At 51.4% G+C, this 20,999-nt stretch overlaps 1 protein-coding gene across 1 annotated transcript in view; it reads right to left on the bottom strand.

Annotated features, from left to right (window-relative positions):
* The window catches only part of TSHZ3 (teashirt zinc finger homeobox 3), a 75,928-nt gene extending 65,780 nt beyond the window's left edge, over positions 1-10,148 (bottom strand). The window contains exon 1 of the mRNA XM_023229100.1: positions 9,758-10,148. Coding sequence (XP_023084868.1) covers positions 9,758-9,797 — 40 coding nt within the window. The 5' untranslated portion in view covers positions 9,798-10,148. The remainder of the gene's footprint in view (positions 1-9,757) is intronic.
* Positions 10,149-20,999: the final 10,851 nt, after the last annotated feature.

Below are 20,999 nucleotides of genomic sequence, written 5' to 3'. Positions count from 1 at the left end.
CCCTTTCCCTCTCGCCAAATCAGCAGAGCTCCCTCCTGCAAGCCACAGAGTACAGTACCCAGAGGAGGAGGAGACAGCCTCACATGGACCTGGGCTTCCCTCCCCTCCCTGAAGTCTGGCTGGGGCCCATATGATAAATGACATATGTCATTCTGTCAGGAGGGAAGGGTGGGTCAGTGATGTATGACTCTGCTGAAAAGGAAATCGACTGTTTGGCATGGTGCAGGCTCTTCTCCACCAGGATTTAGTTTCAGAACTCTGAAATGAATTCTCCGACGTTTCAAGTGCATACTTAGGGCAGGGTGATGGGAGGCCTGGGAAATCGTACTCCATCCTCCCACTGCCCTTCCCATGGCAAAAAGCAAAAAAAAAAAAAAAAAGAAAAGAAAAGAAAATAGGCGTTCTGTTGCTGGATACCTGCAAAAGGCCACGCACGTGTTGAAGTCCCTAGCTGTCGCAACACCGTGGGTTATTAAAAAAATGTGACTTAAAAAAAAAAAGAAAGAAAGAAAAGAAATTAAGTGGAGTCAGGTTAGCCCTTTTATTTATTTATTTTTTAATGGCAAAGGGCTGACACAAAAGCAAGATAAAAATTAGCATGTTTGAAGTAATCGTCCCGCAGCTTGACATCTGCATAGTAAATTTTAAAGGAAAAAAATGTGTCAGACAGCCATGAGCCGCCTCGCCCTCCCCCTTTCATTAGCTCACTGCCAGGGTGGCACTGCTGAACCTCATTATGGCGAAAGGATTTATGAAGCTGAACCCAATGGCAAAGAAAAGGCATCTGTCAATAATTGTAGGGAGCTGCACTCACAGCTTTGAAATCTCATTAAGTATGCAGTTATCAGGCATAAAGATCAAAAACATTACTCAACTCCGACAGAATCTTATGGAGGAACATTAATTAGCAACAGGCCTACAGTACAAAAAAAAAAAAAAAAAAAAAAAAAAAAAAACCACAGACTTCCTCTCACACCTGCCCAACCCACAAACCTAAAGCAACACTCCCCCTCCCGCCTGAAAAAATATAATTCCCAGCATCTGAAACTGATCAGGAACATGAAACAAGAGAGACGCACACAGAAAAGGGGAAAGGGAGGGAAGGGGTGGGCGGCGGGCAGGGAGGAGGGGAGAGGGAGGGCGGGGAAATTCAGTTGAGAAAGCCTTGGCGGTGAGGAGAGAAAAGGAAGAAGCTGTCAAACTTGAGAAGGATGTCAGTGCGGGCCCTGATTACTGGGGCCTATGGAGTTCTCAGACCTTTTATCATCCTCACCATCAAAACCAGCCTGGGAGTCACTGCCGGGAGGACTGGGGGCTGCAGGTTTGCAGCCCAGGCCCAGGGCCCAGAGCCCAGGACCCTCTCCTGCAGCCCCTGCTTACCTGGCAGGCAGGAGGCTGCAGGGCCAAGACCCAGGAGGTAGGCCCCGCTTTCCCCAGCCAGTCTGCACCCAGCCGGCTAAAGCTGGCAACAAGAACTGCCTTCACAGGCTCTGGACATAGGCCAGGCAACCACTGCGTTTACCTTCTATCTCTCAACCACTGTAACACACCTTTTTCTTCCTCCAAAGAGACTGCAGCATCCCCTTCTCACACATGCACCCTCTGTTATTTGAGTTCTGTGTGCAATCCCTTACTGAAAAATACAATATAGATGGGGAAAGGCACGTGGAAACTGCCAAGCTGACCCTGAATCCCGAGGCCTCCAGACCTCTGTAACACACTTGGAACAAGGTGCAGCTCATTATGGGTGTCCAGGAGATCCACACGCTAGTTTGACTCTAGGATCTCCAGGAAGTTAAAATTAAATGACAAGTTACCTGCCCCACCACATTCTAGCCTCTTGCAAGATGCATTGGCAAAGAGTAACGTACATAATGTACATGTGTTTCGGAAACATCCCACAAGTATTGCACACTTGGGGTCTCAGGCAAACTTCCCTGATGTCCTGTGGTGGTCTGGATCCAGGGTAGATGAACAGAGGCCTGATGGCATGGAAGTACGTCTCAAATACCACTCAGGTTTCAGTCCAACAGGCAACATCAGCCACCCCCGGACATGGCATGCAACAGTGAGGCACCATCTGTAGCCCCCCCCAATGAAAGGTGTAGGAAAATAATAAAGTAGATATTCTGCATTTTATTTCCCTTATTGAACTGTTTTAGAAAGGTGGCCTTCTCTGCTTACCTGCTAGCATGCTCTCTCTCGCTCTCTCTCTCTCTCTCACACACACACACACACACACGGCACTTCCCACAATCCCACACCATAAGAAAACCTACAGAACAGCTCCTTTGATCTGAATCCTCTGCTAGCATTCTCTTAGCTCCTCACTCACTCCTAAGCCACATTCTTCCCTGGTTCCACGGCTACTTCTGAAGTGTTTACCTCTCTGGTCTACTCAGAAGACAATGGTCACCTTTTCATAATTAGCCACATCTTTAAGAAAACCGGTATTAAGATTCCTAGGCAACCAGCCTGGAGATCCCTCCAAACCAAGGCCCATCTTTTCCAATAAATGCTTCTCCTTTAGAATATCAATGAACACAGCTCGAATAAACTGTCACCTATGACCAAAAATAGTCAGGAACACTTGTCTATAAACCAGACTTGATGAGAAGGCATTTTAGCAGGAGTATTACAATAAGGTGTTTATATTTTTTATGTGCTTACCATATTACCTTTATTATGTGTAACATCAAAGTGATTATAGCAATTACATCTAACAGAATTAATTACAGAACTTCCCATCATTCCAGGATACATAATGCATTAGAGGTAAGCCAAAGAAAGAAAACATCTTGATTGTAGTAACTATTGTTGGGGTATATTTACTCCAGCAGCAATGCCACACCAACGGCAGCTTTCAGAGCAATGGAAACTGACAGGTTTAACAGGGAAAAAGCTGTATTCTCTTAAAATTGAGCTCACGCTTTTTGCTTAATAGTACGTTAGTGATAGTGGACATATAAAATCAATTTAATTTTTTAAGTGTAAATCTTTGAAAGGTGCTGGTTAATCCACCCAACCAATGTTACTACATAAAGGAGAAAGCACATGGGTGAAAGACTTACAAGTCTTTACGTATGCAAAATAAATTCACTCAAGGCTTCATTAATATTAATTTAAATTCAAAACCCATTTACATTAAATTGTTCATTAAAAATTGCCTATTTTATGCAACATGCATTTCTCAAAGAACTCAGAGGAAACTGAATACATAGGACTAGATTTAATGATGGGAATGGAAAATCAAAAGTAAATGAATTGGAGTCATTTCACGTATATTACCAAACAGCCCTTTGCTCTCCATTAAGGATGGGTTCCACTTTGGGGAACAAATATATATTCTGAATATTGTGTCTTCTACTGCTATAAACTTGTAAACGTGACCTCTGGCCTACCACAGAGGAAAAAAGAAGAAAAACAAGAGAAACTAGTGGAAGGGAGAGGGCAGCCAATCCAAAACTGGGCTTGGAATAAAGCAGGGAGGGTTTGCCTTCGGATCTCACCTGGATTCACAGTGCATTGAGAGTTAGGCTTGCGTTTTTTAAAATGTACATAAGTTAGCATCTGCCAGTGCCCATCTTGATCTAGAACTAACAGTGTCTCTCTCCCCTATACTCTACCCTTTACATTCCTTTATTCCCTTAGCCAGGTGACCAGGAAGACTCAAGGAGTTGGTAAGTTCCTTGTGCTCTCCCTCCTGACAACAATCTGAACCTACCCTGTTTCCCCAACAGCTGTTCTGGATGAAGAAAACACAGTCATAATTAATAACACGTGTCCTGACAGTATGAATTAATAATTTATCATTAAGCCCAAACAAATTTAAATTATTCTTCAAGAGTCACACCTTTGCATATCTGAGAAAATAAGGTAAGGAGATGGTTAAAATGTCCAGGTAACATGACCTTCAGTGAACTACTCGCCCCCGCCCCCCTGACTGTATCTCTTGGACTATTCTTGTTGAAATGCTAAAATAATTTACAGAATTGAAAGTAATTAAACCCAAGAATCTAAATGCTGATCAAACTAAGTGCATGTGCTAGAAATGTCTTCTTTTTTAAATGGGGCTTATAAAATATTCAATATTTGGTCAAGGACACTATGTAATCTTTCTAATAAAGATTCCTAAACCTAGGGTATGACCGTTGTTCAGGCAAGTGGTCATAAGAAGATTATGTTCTATTACTGTCTTTTTTTTTTTTAACTTCCAAAAATGCATAGCGTTATTCTGGTCACAAACAGTGACCTGAATTTTTAAGTCCATGTCTAAACGTAAATTTCTATAAATGGTGAAAAATTAAGAAAAGCTACCAAGTCTACGTCTGCAGTCCTTACAATTCAGGGTTTTTTTTTGTTTTTGTTTTTTTTTAAAGAAAATCCAGAAACGGGAAAAATATTGATAGCCATTGTTTAGTGGGATTTAAAAATTTAATGACTAACTGCAAATACTGGAAACTGGAATTAATCTGTCTGGATTTTTTTAAAAAGGCTTACAGACATTTAAATGCATGTATCGGGACACTTTATCAACCTAACATAAAATTGTCATCTTATCTTATTATATGACTATTTTATGCATGTGTCAAAGAATTTAAAAATGACTGCCTGTCTATTGAGTCTAATTACAACTGCACATTATCTGTCTGGATGTACCAGTCCATATCATTGTTACTAAATACAATATATTGTATTCACCTTTCATTTGTAACTTCAGACAGAGAAACCACAATTTAGAGCATAACTAAAACACAGACACACACACACACACACACACAGAGTGAACACCTGCAAGGGTTTGGGATACGGTATACCACTGTTCCCTTCTGTCCTTTTCCCCTCCATGGGTTTTGAGGGTGGTGCTACAGGGGTGTGACAAAGCAGCTGATTTCAAAGACCCATCTACCTACCTGGGCTGGACAATAACACAGAAGGGTAGACACACACACCCTACTTTATTTCATTTTTATTAATTTTTTTAAGACACGACCAAAGCTATTTTTACCCTCTGCCCAGTGACAAGCGGGGATGAAAATGGGGCAGGAGGAAAGCCTTACAAACTGCACTTGGAATAACTGTGAACTGCTGCCACTCTTGGATTAAACATGGCTGTGTGCACCAGGACCGGGCACTTCCGACTCCTTTCCGCTCTGCCTCCCTGCCCGCCTGCCTGCCGCAGCCCTAGCCCCAGCCTGACTCTGGCAGGACATGTGTAAAAGAGAAAGCACCACAAGAGGTCCAGGCACTCTGCCTTCAAGAAGGTAGATCCTTTCTCTTTCCAGAAATCCCAGGAGTGGAGGGCGGGGGTAAAGGAATGGTTTTAATTCTCTCAACTCACCTGGGTTTCACGGCATTTCCCACGGCCCTGAGCAGTCACCTTTCATTCTAATCACTCGACAAAACAATCTTTAGCAAAAAGAGGGGAAAAGGCAGACGTGTGAGGCAATTTAGGGAATCGCTGCTGAGGCATCAGTTATTGACTATCTGGCTCCTGTTTATGAGCGTGCTCAAGGCAAAACTGAGAACAAAATGACAACATCAACAGCTCACAATCAAGTGTGGCCCTGGAGAGCACTGAAGCCCTAACTGACAGCTGTCAAGATAATGGGGACACTGCAGCTGATTCTGGAAGGTTCTCTTCCCCACGTGGACGTCCAGGGGAATAGCCTTGCCTCCCACCTCCTTTGTTTTTCTCCTTCGTCTTCTTGGTTTTCCTTTTTAGAATTTGCATTGTTGCTCTCATTTCGTAGGAAATGGGGGAAGAAAAATCATGGAACGGTCAAAACCAGTCACTCTGCCACCTTGCTACAGAGTAGAATACCTGTCCAGGGAGAAATACATGGCAGGTCTGAGAGGAAATAAATTCCCAAAGCTAAGGCCGAAATGCCCTTCTGAATGCTCCATGTGCTTCCGAGAGAGAAGAAAAAGCTCCTCCCCGGAGCTGCCCGATGTGTGGACCAGACTTAGGAAGGTGTCATCCGGACACCACCAGGTGGGCCACCTCTTAGGTATGCCCATGTCTACTGGCAACATGAAACCCCCTTCTGCCTGTTCCAGGGGGATCCACAGTGTTCTGTGACACCAGCAGACCCTAGGGGGTCCAAGTCACTTTCACAAAAATCAAGATGCTTGAAGATTTACCCTCGCCTTGTTTTTTACCACCTAAGAACTCCATGGAACATTACCCCCTTTCAGAGAACACAGCTCGCTGGCAAGTTGTGGTTCGATGGTTTCTTTTTTATTTTCTTTTTGGAAGCATAAGAAATGGCCTTTTACGATTTCACATTTGCCTCCAGAAAATTAATATAAGTAAATAAAATATCTGCTATTAAGTATTACACTAAATTTTTTCTGGCATTTTCAGAAATGTTTTTTAAAAACCACTCTGAATAGGAGAAAGTCATGCTTTAAGCAAGGGATAATGGTCATTTTGCCTGAAGGACACTGTCCTTCCCTAACCCCACTCCTCTGAGCTTCTAAAGGCAGCAACATCTGTCCAGCACAAACGCACAGCCCCTGGAAATTACAGGTCTCAAGGAAGTAAACTCCCGCCCAGGTTTCTCTTTGGCAGGTAAAGAAACCTCTCTTTCTCTTTGAGAAAAGACACTAAGCCATACATAGTTTCTATCAAAACACCAAAAAATCCTAAAGTACAGAAATATGTATTTTCAGGGATTCTTGGAGCCTCCTTCGGCCTTCGGGAAAGCAATGATACACTGGCCTAGATATGAAGACTGTGTGTACCTGTGTGCCACGTCTGCTTGCCCTACCCAGCTCTTGGCCTTTTGTGGTTGTTATTCTACCCCAGACCATTAAAAGGGCCCTAATTCCTATGACATGATTATCCAGGTACCAAAGCCCATTTGTCACCTGCAGCAGAAAATTGAGTTAATGCACAAGTAAAGGCAGCCAGGACTGTGTAATATCAACTTGATTACATCAAACTAGCTGCAAACCTAATTCTGCTGGATGACACTGCGTCGAGCTTGTCATCTCCAATCATTAAAGCTGTCAGGAATCCATCAGGTTTACAGCTAATTAGGTGAACACTAATGAAGCTGGCAAAACAACTTTTCTTTTTTTATGGCTGAGCGGACCTTTCAGTTTGGAGGGGAAAAAAAATTCTCGAGTATTCTCAAGGTTGCTGGGGACTGGATTTCCAGTTACCAATCAGCAGACATCTTTCTTTTTCCCACTCTCTCTCTCTCTCTCTATCAGTACAAAGCAATCAATTTGTCATCACTCCCAGTATGCCACAAAAGCTGGCATGAACCTTATAACTTGCAGCTGGGAGAACTGAAAAAGAGGAGGAAAAAAAAATGGGAAGTTTCTTGTCCATCCAAACAAACAAACCAACCAAAAAAACCTCTGTGCATACTTATCACCAGCCTAAATGTGGAGGTTTTTTTTTGTTGTTTTTTGTTTTTTTCTCCAGTCTTCTTAAATAAGCAGCTCTTCAGTCAGTCTCCACCCCCTCCTCCACATGTCCATTAGGCAGAGGCATTCTGATAAAGTAAATCCAAAACCCGAGTATGGGAAAGAAAGAAAGCACTCATGCTGCCAGCTTCTGATTGACCATTAAGCTATTGATGAATGTGCCTGTCAGGAGAGAGACAATTAAATCAAATATGAAACAAAGTCGTTTTGACGGGTCATTTTGATAGAGCAAAACCATTCTTCCATCTCCTATTAGTCCTGCAGTCAAGTTTTTTATATAATGAATTTTTCTTAACTGACCTGAGATTTCCTGGCTGGCTTTCTTTTTTAGTAATAATAATAAAAAAAGTGCAGAAAGGTTAGTGAACAGGTTGCTCTAAAAATAAATAAATAAATAAATAAATAAAGCCAACAGCAGGTTCCCTCCTCCTCTGATATTTTTCTGGAGGAAGCTATCAAATATGAGTCTCAGATTGGCAGGGTGCAACTGAAGAGATGAACTAGAGAGAGAGTTCTGAACCAAATGTAAAGATGTAATCACATATGGTTCATTGGATGGAGGCACACACATACCTTAAAATGTGTATCCAAAAAGGAAAGAAAAAAAAAATTTTCAAAGACTGGAAGAAGCCCAAGACATTCCTACTACTCAACTTTGTGAAGGATTCCTCCAAAGTTTCAGAGTTTATTTTGGGTAGATAAGCTCATTGCTTGAGCCTGGAATTTAAAGTAGAAGGTGGGACGGGCAAGAAGCAAGCTCCAGGAGGTTAACTAGGGAGGCGGCAAGCTCCCTACAATCACTCCTGGAATTTTCAAACTTTCTAAATTTGGGCAACACAGAGGACAGAGAACAAAACCTGCATCCTAAGCCCCAAACCAACCCTGTTTTCTTCTGAGATTTTCTGAAGACACTGGCAGGCAAATACATTTCTGGGAGAAGAGATAATTATCATTCCTTCTCTGTGACCCCGTGTAAGGGGTCTGGAGTGCAGAGTGCAGCCAACGTGTGAGGTCCCCTGGCAGTGCCGGCTGGCGTGATGGAAATTATGGGCACGATGGGTACAACGCCTTCATCCAAGATGGGCACCAGCCAATGCCCTGACCCTACTCTCTGCCCTTTCCTCTAACATCAAAAGAGAAGTAAAAGAAAGGAAGAGGAAAGAAAAGAAAGGAAGCCCCACTTAACCCTCCCCTTCAGGGAGCATCTGAACTCTGCACATCTGAGTGTTACTCATATCAAAATACATCACGTCCATATGTGGTCCTCTCGGCAATTCGCCCCAAATCCCAAAGTTGCACTGACAGGGCCCTCCTGACGTCACAGAGCTTGGCCTCACTATTCCAAGTGATTTATTGATGTTTATTGGGAATGAATAGATCAAAGGCAGCAGCATGACCGGCGATCAATCAGTCATCAAATCAAGGATGGCAACGGGCCAGAAACCCTTCTTCCAGGCAACATGCCCCCAACCGACATTATTGCAAAATAATGTTATGTGTGTGGTTTTTGTTTTGTTTTCAGTGATGCGTTTTCCAGAAAAGAAAAGAAAAAAAATCGGCTCAGTCTTAACAGGAGTTGACACTCCCGGTTGAAGAAGGAAAAAAAAAAAAAAAAAAAAAAGGAGGAACAAAAAAGTACTCACACACGTCCCAGAACTAAGTGCTATGCGGAGATGAGGGTGGGAGCAGCAGTACAAGGAGGGGGTGGGGGCAAGGAAACACAAACAGGGGAGAAGGAAACGCGAGCATCTAACATGGACTTGACAGTCATCTGACAATACCCAGACCCTGTGCGCTCCGGTTTCCACCGCTGTGCCCAGTTTGGGCCCAAGAAATGAGGAATCAATCGGATTAGCACTAAGGTGGCCAAGGGGACTGGCTCGCTCACTCGCTCGCGCTCCCTGGCTCGGCGGACACCGGGCAGTCTCCCGCCGGTCGGCCGCCCGGAGGACGCGGAAGGTGTCCCGGGGAACTCAGGTGACCCCGCCCGCCCCCCACAGAAAAAGCCAGACCGGGGTTGCTTCCCATCCCCTCTGGAGCCGGAGAGCCGAGGAGGCAGGGACCTGGCGCGGCTCAGCGCGCCCAGCAAGCGGCTCCCCAAGTGGGTGCCAGAGGGAAGAGGGCAGAGCGCGGCGAGGCGTCCGGGGGGCGCCCGGTACCCGAGGCGGGCGCACGCACCCAAACAGGAGAGCTGCGCCCGGAGTTACTCAGCGCGGGCAGAGGAGCGGGGCGAGGAGCGGGGTCGCGCCCGCCGGAGGCGCGGGGCGAGCGGAGGAAGAGGAGGAGGAGAGCCGAAGGAAGGGGAAGCGACTCGTACCTGCTGCGCGCCGGGGCGCCTGCTGCTTCCTCCTCGGCATGATGCTTCTCCGGCGACTGCCACTGCCGCCGCCGCCGCCGCCGCAGCCGCTGCCGGGCTGAGGACAGGGAGGGAGGGGCGGCGGGCCCGCGGGGGGGCGAGGCGGGCCTGCTCTCAGCCTCCCCCCCGGAGAGCGGCCGCCCGCAGGATGCTGCTGCGCCCAGGCTCTCCGCGTCCCCCCCGCGCCGCGCTCCGCCGCGAACCCCGAACGTGCGGAGGGAAGAAGGAGGGCGGGCGAGGGAGGCTCGGGGAGGGAGGAGCGCGGGGGGGGAGGAGGAGGCAGAGGAGGAGGAGGAGGACCGCGCTGCCGGCGGAATGGGAAGTTTGACAAATCGCTCCAGAGGCCGGAGGAGGAGGGGGCGGGGAGGAGCGGCGGCCCTGCCCCCCCCCGCCCCGTCCCCAGACGAGGTGCGCGGGGTTCGGGGCTGGGGGGCGGGGAGAGGGGGAGAGGGCGGGCAGAGGGGTGGGAGGAGGAGCGCGGGAGCGGCCCGGGCCGGTACTGCCCCGGCCCCCGCCCCCAGGCTGGGGGTCACGGCATCCGGGGGGACGCGCAGCCGCCGCCGCGGCCTGGGGCTCGGCGGTCCAGTCTTCTGCCCGCGGCGCGGCTGGAGCGGCGGCGTCGGCAACAGGCAAGCTTAAAGGAAAAGGAGATGATCGTGTCACTCGCCCGCTCGCGGGGGCGCCGCGCCCCCACCCCCGGCCCCAGGCCCGCCTGGGACCCCCGCCCCGCCAGCAAAAGGGGTGCCGCCCCTCCGCCTCCGCCCCGTGCGCACACGCAGGGGCGCGGCGCCAGCCCCGCCGAGCCCGTCCCGGGGCGCCCGTTACCCCCACCCCTATTCCCACCCAGCGTTCGTCCCCGGCCACCCCCCAGTTGCCCCGCCCGGCCCGCACTCCTCTCCACCCGCGGGCACCCGAGCCCCCAGCGCTGGCCGGGGCTGGCGCCCCCCGGGGATGCCAGAGCCCACAGGCGGGCCTCCTCCAGGGAGGAGGGGCGGGTGGCGGCAGCCCTCAGACCCCGCGCCACCCAGCTCCTCCCCCAGGACCCGCCGCGGCCACTTCCCCCAATTTTTTTTCCCCGGACAAACTTTCCTGGGCCCGTCCCGGGGGTCGATATGGGAGGGGGTTCCTTCAAGTTTCCTCTCCTGACTTTGGGATGATCAGGGTCTCTCCACCCCGCCCCTCGCCCCCTGGGAGCCGGGCCGCGCCCCCCATCCACGGCGCGGGCCGATCCTAGGGCGGGACGGGGGCGGGAGAAGGAAATCGGGCTCCCCTGCCCATCCCCCGCCCGGGGCTCACACCCCGAGAGCCGAGGGGGCCGCCGCGCCGTGTCCCGCGCCCGGCCTGCCGGCGCTGCTGGACTAGAGGGATTGATTATTGATTGGTGATCGGGGTCGCTGAGGCTCGGGGAGGGCCCGGCCGGCGGGCCGCGGGGAGGAGGAGCTGGCCGGGCGGCGTGGGCAGCAGGGCGACGCGGGCTCACTTACGGGCGGCGGCGAGGGCGCGGGTGGGCCGGAGCTCATGCGGGCGACCCCCGGGCGGCGGAGCGGGAGCCGGAGCCCGAGCGGCGCGGGCGGCGGCGCATCGATGCGCTGCGGGCTCGATTGCGTCTCCCTGGGCCAGCTCTCAGGCCGGGAATGGGGCGGCCGCGGCGGGGCCGGCTCCGGGCGCTGCCGGGCGGCGGCGGCTGGTGCGCGGGGGCGGCCTCCCGGCCCACTGTACCCGAGGCGGCCCTGCACCCGGCCTCGCCGGCTGGGGCTCTGACCCTCTCGTGAGCCCCGAGGCCGACAGTCCCAGCGAGGGCGAGCGCCCCGCGCTCCGGCACCGGCTGCCTGAGCGCTCCCGGAGCAGCAAACCCCACACTTCTTCCTCCTCTCCTTCCTTCCTTTTTTCCCCCCCTTATCTTTTTCTTTCTTTTTTTTTTTTTTTTTTTTTTGGTCTCTTTCTCCCTCTTTTTCTGACCTGTGTCCTTTTTATTTTTTCTCTGCGACTGTTTTGCAAGTTTGTTTTAAAAGTTCACAGCATGCTTTCTTTTCTTTTAGACCGGGAGACAGTGATCTCACCCACACGGTAAGATCAAAAGTCTCCGCTCGCCCAGCCTGCGGGCTTGGGCTGGGTCCAGACGTCTCCCAGGATGCAGATGCGCCGCCGCTGGCCTCCCCGGCTATAAAGCCGCTTCCAGCGCCTTCCCGCGCGCAGGAGCGCTCGGAGTTGTGGGGTGCGGACCCCAGGCGGGGCAGGGAGTCCGTGGCGGGCAGCTGCGGGACTCTGGGGCTGGCAGACTCGGGGGCTGAGGCGCCGTGCGCGTTGGGTGCCCGCGGCCGCAGAAGCCAGAACCGCTACTCCTCCAGGCCCGGGAGACGCGGCCGTGGAGCGTGAAACGCTTCTTGCAAGCGAGGAAACGGTGAGTTGGTAGACACCGCCGGCGGCCTCACCATTCTGGTGGCTGCGCTGAGCTCCTGTCGCCTGGAGGCGGGTTGCGCTGCACGGGGTTAGCTCCCGCCGGCTCCCAGCTCACCTTCGAAGCGCCCACCTAGGCGCGCCCGGTGTGGCGTGTGCACAGAGCGGGGCGCCGCGCACGGAAGCGTGGAGTTCTCCCTGGTCGCGCTTTTCTCCTCCTTTCCATCCCCTCGCTGTTCTTGCAAACCTGTGTTCCCTCGGCCCCCTCCCTCTGCGGGCCGCGGCCTGAACTCGGGTCTCCGCGTAGCCGGCGGCCGCCGCTTGGGTCGCTGCCTGGCCCTCCCCCGCTCAGGCGCCGAGCGCTGTGCGATCCGCCCTAACATCTGTCCGTCCATTGGCACATCCATCAGTGTCACTGGGCTGCACATTGCAGCGACAGCCCGCCACGCACAACACGGGCTATGCGGAGTGCACGCCGCAACCATGCTGCCATGCCGGGACACGCAAAAAGGCCCCCGGCCTGACTTGACACAGCCTGAATCCCTAATCTGTGTTCTTTTAGCCACATGTACCCACCCCCACTTAATATTTGGACCCCCAAACATGAACAGTTTTGCAGGCCATTCTAGGGATGGAATTGAAGGAAGAGGGGCAGTGTCGCCCGAGTCATTATTTTCCACCAGGTTTTCTCTGCCCTTCTGTGGGCTGGGTGTGGCTAGGAGAGAAGGAAGGGAGACTTCCCAAATCCGCACCAAGCACACTGCAGATCCGGAAGCTACCGGGATGCAAGGGCTTAAACCCCCTTCACCTGGCCCTAGGATGTGTTGTCGAGGTGGCTGGGCAGGTTTTAGCCAGGAGGTCTCGCGCTAAAACTTTTTGGCTCCGCCTGGCTGCTGCGTGACATGGCCTGATGGAGAGGAGCTGGAGAGCGGAGGGAAACGTTGACCCCAGTGAGAACTAAGGACCAGATTTAGGGAGAAGTAGTGTCTGGGTGGCAGTAAGTCTGTAATTCACATGTTATTTACAGAGGGAGAAAGGGCAGGACCGTAGGTTTGAGAAGCCGGAGCTTTGCGCGGAGTTCCCTGCGCCCATTCCCCAAGAGTGCCGCTCTCGGCTGTCGTTGTTTGTTCTACCTGATTTTGCCTCTTGCCTTCAACTCCCCCATAACCCCTCCCCACATGTCCAGAGGGCAAACATATGCACATACCTCCCTGATCAATCCAGCCTGACCAAAGGGCCATCCCTGTCCTCCCCCTAAGAACTTAATGGGAAGAGTGTACGGTGGACCTACTCTTGGGACATCTGCAGGGCGGCTGTACCAGGCATTTTACCTGACTTTATTCTTACCGCAAAGATTTCTGTCTTTTGGTACCTGGTGCCCCCTCAGAGTCCACTACACAAACGGGTAAAATCCCGCGCAGCTATTCGTTTGGCCATTCGCGAGTAAGAAGGGGAAAAGGAGCCGCTTCTAGGCGAGCAGTGAGGTATTCTCGGTTCGGTTCCCGAGGAGGCCAGAAGTGGCCGCGGCGGCGTGGGCTGGAGCTCCCTCCTCCTGCAGGTAGACACGGCGCTCTAGGGTGCGGGCTTCGCCGCCCACATCCAGTGGTCGAACTGTTTTCACGCTAGACTAGAGGGCGGAAAAGTCTGCACCCGCGGAGAAGCTAGAATTCTGTAGAATGTACACTGTGTCGAAATCTTTTCACCACTCTTCAGAGTTGCAGATTGTCTTTGAAAAACAACAGGCTCTGGCCCTGCAAGCCCCTGATAACTTCTACCCTCGCTGAGTCACTCTGAAAAGTAAGCCCCTAGGCCAATGAGATGTCCCCACCTTTGGGAGGTGCCGCGTTTCCGGGAACATTAAAAAAAAAAAAAAAAAAAACCTAAAAATAGGAGGAGGAAAAATGAGCAAAGGCGGTGGGACGACTCACTGAAACACCGAGGTGCAAATGTCCATAGTAGAAACTAGCACTCGCATAGCAGCCAGGTGGCCCACCCAACAGCTGGGTGGTAACCTTGTGATCCCCAAACATCACCCAGGGCCATGAAGGCAGTGCTGACCCCCAGGACTGCACCTCAGGCCCAGTGGAATCCGGCTTGTCCTCCATAGCGGTGCTGTGTTATCAGTAGAAAATCTATGGAAAAGCTCCCAAATGAAGCTTCTTCAGGTCAGGGGTTAGAAATCTGCCTCCGGCTTTTTGAACTCAAGGAAATCGGGACACCTGTCCCCAGGGCTACCTGTGCCCCGCCCCAGGATCACTCATGACCTTAGCTACCGGGAGCCCTGCCCAGATAAGTTTTTAAAAGAGAGAAAGTCATATGCAGGCGTGGCTAGGAACAGGTGTGTGCTGTGGGGACCGGCACTTGGCTTGCAACGCGCCACACAGAGTCACAAAGTCTGTGCCAGAAAGGAGTAGCCAGGCCACCGCCGGGAGGCAGCCGAGGTTGTGTTTGAGGTGGCGATTGAGGGCAGTAGGTGACAGCTGGACCCAAAGAAGGCCAAGTCCTGTCCTTATCTGCAGTGGCCACTGAGGGAAAAGACTTCAGGGAAAGAAGGTGTCCTCAAAGCTACTGTTACAAGGTGAGGAGCTAGAGCAGACTCCCATCCCAGGCATCCAGGGCCTAAGCCTTGACCTTGGAGAGTGGTTCTTGGAGAGAGCCTTGGGCCACCTGGAGGGACTGGGCACGCTGAGTAGTACCCTCTGGGAGCCTGTACCCCCTTTCAAAGTGTGAGGGTATTTGCCCAGGGTGTAGGCTTTTAGGGAGCCCAGGACTGGGCAGCACCTGTGAGGGAGGGCACCAGGTGGGTGCCCTCCTGTCTGCACTCACCTGGATCGCTGGCATATGGATTTTTCACCTTCCTCACGCCTCCCCACACCACATTCTGGGCTAGACAGTGTCGAGGAGGTGCCCTGGGTTCAGGGAAGCTTGCCACCTGCACACCTCAACCAGAAACTGGGCCCTGGAATCTCGGCCCCTGCCCAAGCAGTAAGGATAGGGACCCTGGCCCTGGCCAGGTGGTAAATTGTTTGCTAAAAGTGCATTTACACAGCTGCGAAGTTTGTTTCTCTTTTTCCGGTAGCTTTGTTTTAACGAACCAGATGTTTTGTCTGTAAATTCTCCCAAGAACTTTTACAGTTTTGACGTGAAATAAACCTTCAAAAATTCGAAGAGTATATTAATACCACTTCTGTGGGGCCTCGGGAGAGCTGAGTCAGGCGCGCCTGGATGGGAGCTGGGGGTGGGAGTACAATCTTTGGAGAAAAGTAGGGGGCTTTTCTTGGCCCAAGGTCAAGAATTGGTTTAGGGGAAGTGAAGTGCCTCTCCGACTCCCAAAACAGGCGCACACACACACGCATCGTCACACCAGAGTACACACTCCCAGTCCTCCTCCAACCAGGCATAGCTTGCTACTTCATAAATTTTTTGTGGCTTGGGGCACAGAGATGTGACTCAACTTTGCAGACTGTGTCCACCGCATGTCGCTGCCTTTTTCCACGAGGACCGCCCGACTGAAAGGCAAAGGGGCCTTCGATCTTCTTCCCAGGGCAGGCTTGATGCCTGAGTGTGCGGGGCCGGCGGGGCCAGAGCAGAGCAGGGTGGAAGCTGGTGCCCCTGTCTGGCCCGCCCTTAACTCCTGGGCACAACTAGATTCGGGAGAACTTGGGGTGGAAGCTGACCTGGTTTAGTCCCCCAGGAAGCTACAGCCTAACAGGTCCCCCTCTCCAGTGCTTTTTTTTTCCGAGTCAGGATTTCCAGGCAGTTATAAACACCTTTAAGAAAACAAAAAAAACAAAAAACCCCACTTAACAATACACCTAAAAGAGGGAGGGAAGGAAGCAATACGGTTATCACAGGGGAGTGGGGAGAGGGAAACCAGGTCTGCCTAGAAACCCACCCTCTGGTCGTGTGAGTCACAGCGGCTACTTTCTTGGGTTTCCCGACAGGAGGTGGCGATTTTCTACTCCCTCCCCTCTCCCCACGCTTTCCAGTGCTCTGAGTCTCGCATCTTCAGATACCTCTTTCTTCCTTCATTCTCTTTCGTTCAGTCATCTACGGAACTTTCAAAAACTTTTTTTTTTTTTTAGGAGAGCGAAGATTAAATAAAGAAAATAAAACGTCTTTGTATTTCAGTCTAAGGAGGACAGATGCACATTAAACTCAGTTTGGAGCGCTTAACTCCAGGCGAAATGCCCTTTTATCAAATCCCACGCATCGACTTGGGTTGCGCTGGGAATTTCACGAATTCCTTGCTGCAGCGTGGCGTGGTTTACCCCCACCCCCACCCCACTTTGGGTGAAATGGATTTTTGGAAACCATTTAAGCAGAGCTAAAAATAAGGGGGGAAAAAAACCTACACTAGGGATAGCTGCAGCTGCCTAGGGGCTCACCCCTGGCCGGGAGCGAGCAGCTATTTGCTAGTTGTAGCTCAGGGGTGCCCAACTCTTCCGGTGTGGTTGCGCCAGCTGCCTCACACTGCAGGTATCTGAATCATTGTGTGGGCAACCTGATAGGGCTCTGAACCCCGGCTCTTTGAATGCTGGAATCCTGAAGGAGGTGGAGGTCCCAGAAATCAAACCACCAGGTCCTAGCCAACCAGACAGCCCATCTTTCTGAGGCTGGTGACCTCATTAACTAGCCAGGGAATTGGCAAGACCAGGGAGAATCTCGTTTCCCAGTTCTTCTTTCCTACACTGCTTTTCTCATCTGTCTTCAACATTAGGGTTTTGTGTGTGTCCCTAAATTTACAATTTGCAAACGGGGAAGACGGAGCCTAAGTTTCAGCAGGACAGGTACAAAAGAGAGGGACAACACCCTGGGGGCCTCATTCTTTCACGTTTTTGTTTCTTGAAATTTGATGGAGATCAGCTGTAGTTCGACAATAGGAGGGTCGGGTGACTGGGGACATGGTGGCCCGAAGCGTTAGATAATACGGCATGCAGATAGTCTCTGATCTCCAGGGCTTTGATAACACCAAGATTTTCCCCTTTGCAGAGCAGTCCAAATTCTGCCTTCTCCCTTTTCTGCTGCCTCTTCTCTTTTCCCCATCTCTTCCTTTCTTTTTCTATTTTCTTTTTGTGTCTTGTCTCTTCCAACAGTCCCTCCTCCACCTTTATAAGACTTCTCAAAGGTTACTTATTTAAGGTCTACCAAGTGCTAGCTCCAAACAGGTCCAGTCCTTCTCCCTGTGGCAAGGCAGAGGCTGTTACCGCGTGCAAATGGTGAGTGCACAAAGTAGTTTGGAGTTTTTTGCAGCTTTTTTAGGTGGGAGAGGGGATGGAGGTCAGAAATAGGTTGACACTTGGCTTGAAATAAAAGAACATGTTAAGAAGTTTCGAAGCTGCCAATAAAACCCTTTAAGTGGCTTGTGATTCAGTGCCTGGAGTTGCGGGGATGGCATTGGTAAATGACTCTAATGCCCAAAGAAAAATATTACAAATGCCGCTGTCTCGGCCACCAATCGGGCGCCGCTCTCCTGAGCGGGCGATGGCTCCTCTCTGGCGCGGAGGGCACCCGCATTTGCATGATAAATTGACCAGACTGGCGGCAGCCAATGAAATATTCAAATTAGGCCGGGTGGCGGGGTAGGGGTGGAGTCCCTGGGGCTACCCCTTGGCGCAGCGGCGGGAGCGGGCGCTACCACCTCTCCGTCAGCGCCCTCTGGAGGCGGGACAGCGCGGGCGAGCGCTCTGACCCAAAAGGCAACATGAGGTTGGGGGTTTGGGATGCAAGGGGCTTTGGGAGGGGTGATGGTGGGCTCCGGGTGGTGCTTCGCGGCCCCAGGAGTCTTTCCGGCTGGCTAGTGGACTAGGCTGTACAGCAGGGTCTCCGCAAGCCTCTTCACCTTAAAAGTGTTGATGGATTGCAGAAGTGGATGGTGACCCCAAGGAGGGATTTCAGAAAGTCTCCAGCCTCCTTCCCCCAACCACCTTCTCTAGGTTCCCCTAACAAACCCGGCACTTAAGTTAAAATCGTGTATTTGCTCTTGTTGACTTAGCTTCAAGACAAGATTCTTGCCCACCGCAGACCACATGGCCAACTTCCCCAAAGGCCCTCTGATAATGAAATGATGGAGCTGATATATCCAATTTTCCAGCTTGCCCTGAGCCAATGACCCTGCACCCTCACAGGCCAGGGCGCTCCGGAGGGCACCCTGCCTGGAGCCCCAAACCTTGGCTAACCTGTGGGAGCCTAGGCAGGGGCAGGCAGTGCCTCGAGGCTGGCCTTAGCGGGCAGAACTTCTCCCCTGGAAAAATGCTTTCTGGAAGAAGCACCCAGGCCTCAAGGCAGCTCCAGTGAGTGGGCAAAAAGGGATATACATAAGGCATAAGGCGCTGGCCAGGGTTAGGTGCTCAGCCAGGAAGATAGGGCAGATTCACATAGGGGAGATTGGCTTGGTGATGAGGCCACTTCTGATTCCACCAGAACCTGGCCCAGCTCTTCCTGGAGGTCCTAACTCAATGGGGCCTTTTGCATGGGAGCCAAGGAACAGTGGATGTCTCTTGTCCGCTGATCATCTCTTCCCTTCCCCCACCCCATATTCCCATGCCAGCTCTCTAGGCTGTGCCTGTTAGAACCTTCCGGAACACCCCACGGACTTGCCTTTAAAGCAGAATTTTTAGAAGCGCAGTTGCCTTTCTTTACTGTGCTGTGGGATGCTGAACACCTTGTTCTTTCTCTGTCTCAGCAGGGCTTAGAGTTGGTTCCCAGCTAGCTGTCTCTGGGAATACTCAATCCCCATCCCTGTTCCCAGCCAAAAGGGTCTGCAGGAAGTCGTCTACACTCCAGTCAGCAGCCCTCTTGGCACCTCTTCCCCAGACATAGTCAAAGCAAGTCATCTGCAGCCAGCCTCCCCTGCCCATTCACCAAGGAGAACCTGGGGATAGGACCACTCAGAGCCTGGCCCAGGCTGGCTCACTAACTGTGTGTAAATACACACAGCAGAAAGAGTAGGTGCTGAACACACATTTGGGAGAGAGTGAATTTTGACTCTCAATCACCTTATAGATATTATCAATAGTTTCAAAGTATGTTGCCCAAAAGGTGTTAATTCCTAAGAAGGCTTTTGTATCATTTGGAATTTTGAGGAGTGTGTTGGCTGAAGACAAGAGGGTCTGGCCCCAGGCTTGATGGGAATGCATGGGGTAAACAACTGGTGACAGAGGTACAAAAGGGGCCTCTCTACTTTCTAAGAGAATCTTCCATCCTGGCTGGTTTTAGGACCTGGGATGGGGTTCCCATCAGGAGGAGGCCTAAGGAACGAGTAGGCCCCTTCCTAGATGGCTGAGTCAACTTATAGGACAGGGCAGGGAAACCTGTCTTGGAAGCCCAGGAGCCCTCCTTTCTCCTCCCCATCATCAGGCCTCACCTGAGACTTGAAAATGGACGAGAGTTTTCCTCCAGTGGTGAAATTCATTAAAGAGTCACTCCTGGCCAGGCGCGGTGGCTCAAGCCTGTAATCCCAGCACTTTGGGAGGCCAAGACAGGCAGATCACGAGGTCAGGAGATCGAGACCAACCTGGCTAACATGGTGAAACCCCGTCTCTATTTAAAAATACAAAAAACTAGCCGGGTCCGGTGGCGGGTGCCTGTAGTCCCAGCTACTCGGGAGGCTGAGGCAGGAGAATGGCGTAAACCCGGGAGGCAGAGCTTGCAGTGAGCTGAGATCCGGCCACTGCACTCCAGCCTGGGCGACAGAGCAAGACTCCGTCTCAAAAAAAAAAAAAAAAAAAGAGTCACTTCTGTCTAGAATGTGCAGAAATGCAAGCCTCTCTCTTTCTCTGTCTCTCTATCTTTCTCCACCTTGAGGATGCTGTATCTAGAGCCCATATAGGGACAAGAAGGTAGGCAGTGAAAGCAGGAAGGGAGAAGTAGAGGGCTGGTTGTCATCCAGCCCTGCACCCAGTCCTATCTCAGCTGAACTGTGCACAATGAATGAGGAAGTAAACGGCAGGTGAAGTACCAAGAGAGTGAAGCTAGTCAGTTTATCTGAGGAGATAGTTATCAGTGAGTAACTGTAAGGATCACACCTACGGTTGGTGTGTCCTGCAGATGGATATGTGTGCAGCAAGCAGTACCTTGCAGGGGACTGCAAGCTCCAACTGTGGTGATGGGAGGCCTGAGCCTATGGCCCATAAGTAACCCAGTGAGCCTGAGCAGGTCGCTCCCTCTCTTTGAACCTCGTCTCCGTCTCTAAAACAGGACAGCTTTCTCCATCTTAAACACCAAGTAGGAATTCAGCATGGAAACCTTCCATCAAAATTGGAGATGCCTTGGCCAGGCCCTGTGGCGGCTCATGCCTGTAATCCCAGCACTTTGGGAGGCTGAGGCAGGCGAATCACTTGAGTCCAGGAGTTTGAGACCAGCCTGGGCGACATGACAAAACCCTGTCTCCACAAAAAGTACAAAAATTACCTGGGCATGGTGGCATGCACCTATAATCCCAGCTACTTGGGAGGCTGAGGCAGGAGGATCGCTTGAACCTGGGAGGTTGAGGCTGTAGTGTGCTGAGATCATGCCACTGCACTCCAGTCTGGACAACAGAGTGAGACCCTGTCTCAAAAAAAAAAAAAAAAAAATACAGATGCCCCTTGAACCCATGGGTTTTTGGAGCTACATTCTGGAAGCTTTCAGAGTCAGACCAGAGGCATTGTGTCACTAGCCATGTGCCCGTGGACAAGTCACAATAGAGTCTACTTCTCAGGGCACTTGTGAGGCTCATCTGGGATTATGTGTGTCCACGCCTTGGCAGAGAGCTTGGTGAAGAACCGTAGTTGTGCAATAAATGGTACCCCCTTAAGTTGGTGTG

Source organism: Piliocolobus tephrosceles, chromosome 21 (assembly GCF_002776525.5).
Source record: "Piliocolobus tephrosceles isolate RC106 chromosome 21, ASM277652v3, whole genome shotgun sequence".
In the NCBI taxonomy this organism is placed as follows: Eukaryota; Metazoa; Chordata; class Mammalia; order Primates; family Cercopithecidae; genus Piliocolobus; species Piliocolobus tephrosceles.
This window is presented reverse-complemented; position numbering and strand designations above follow the sequence as displayed.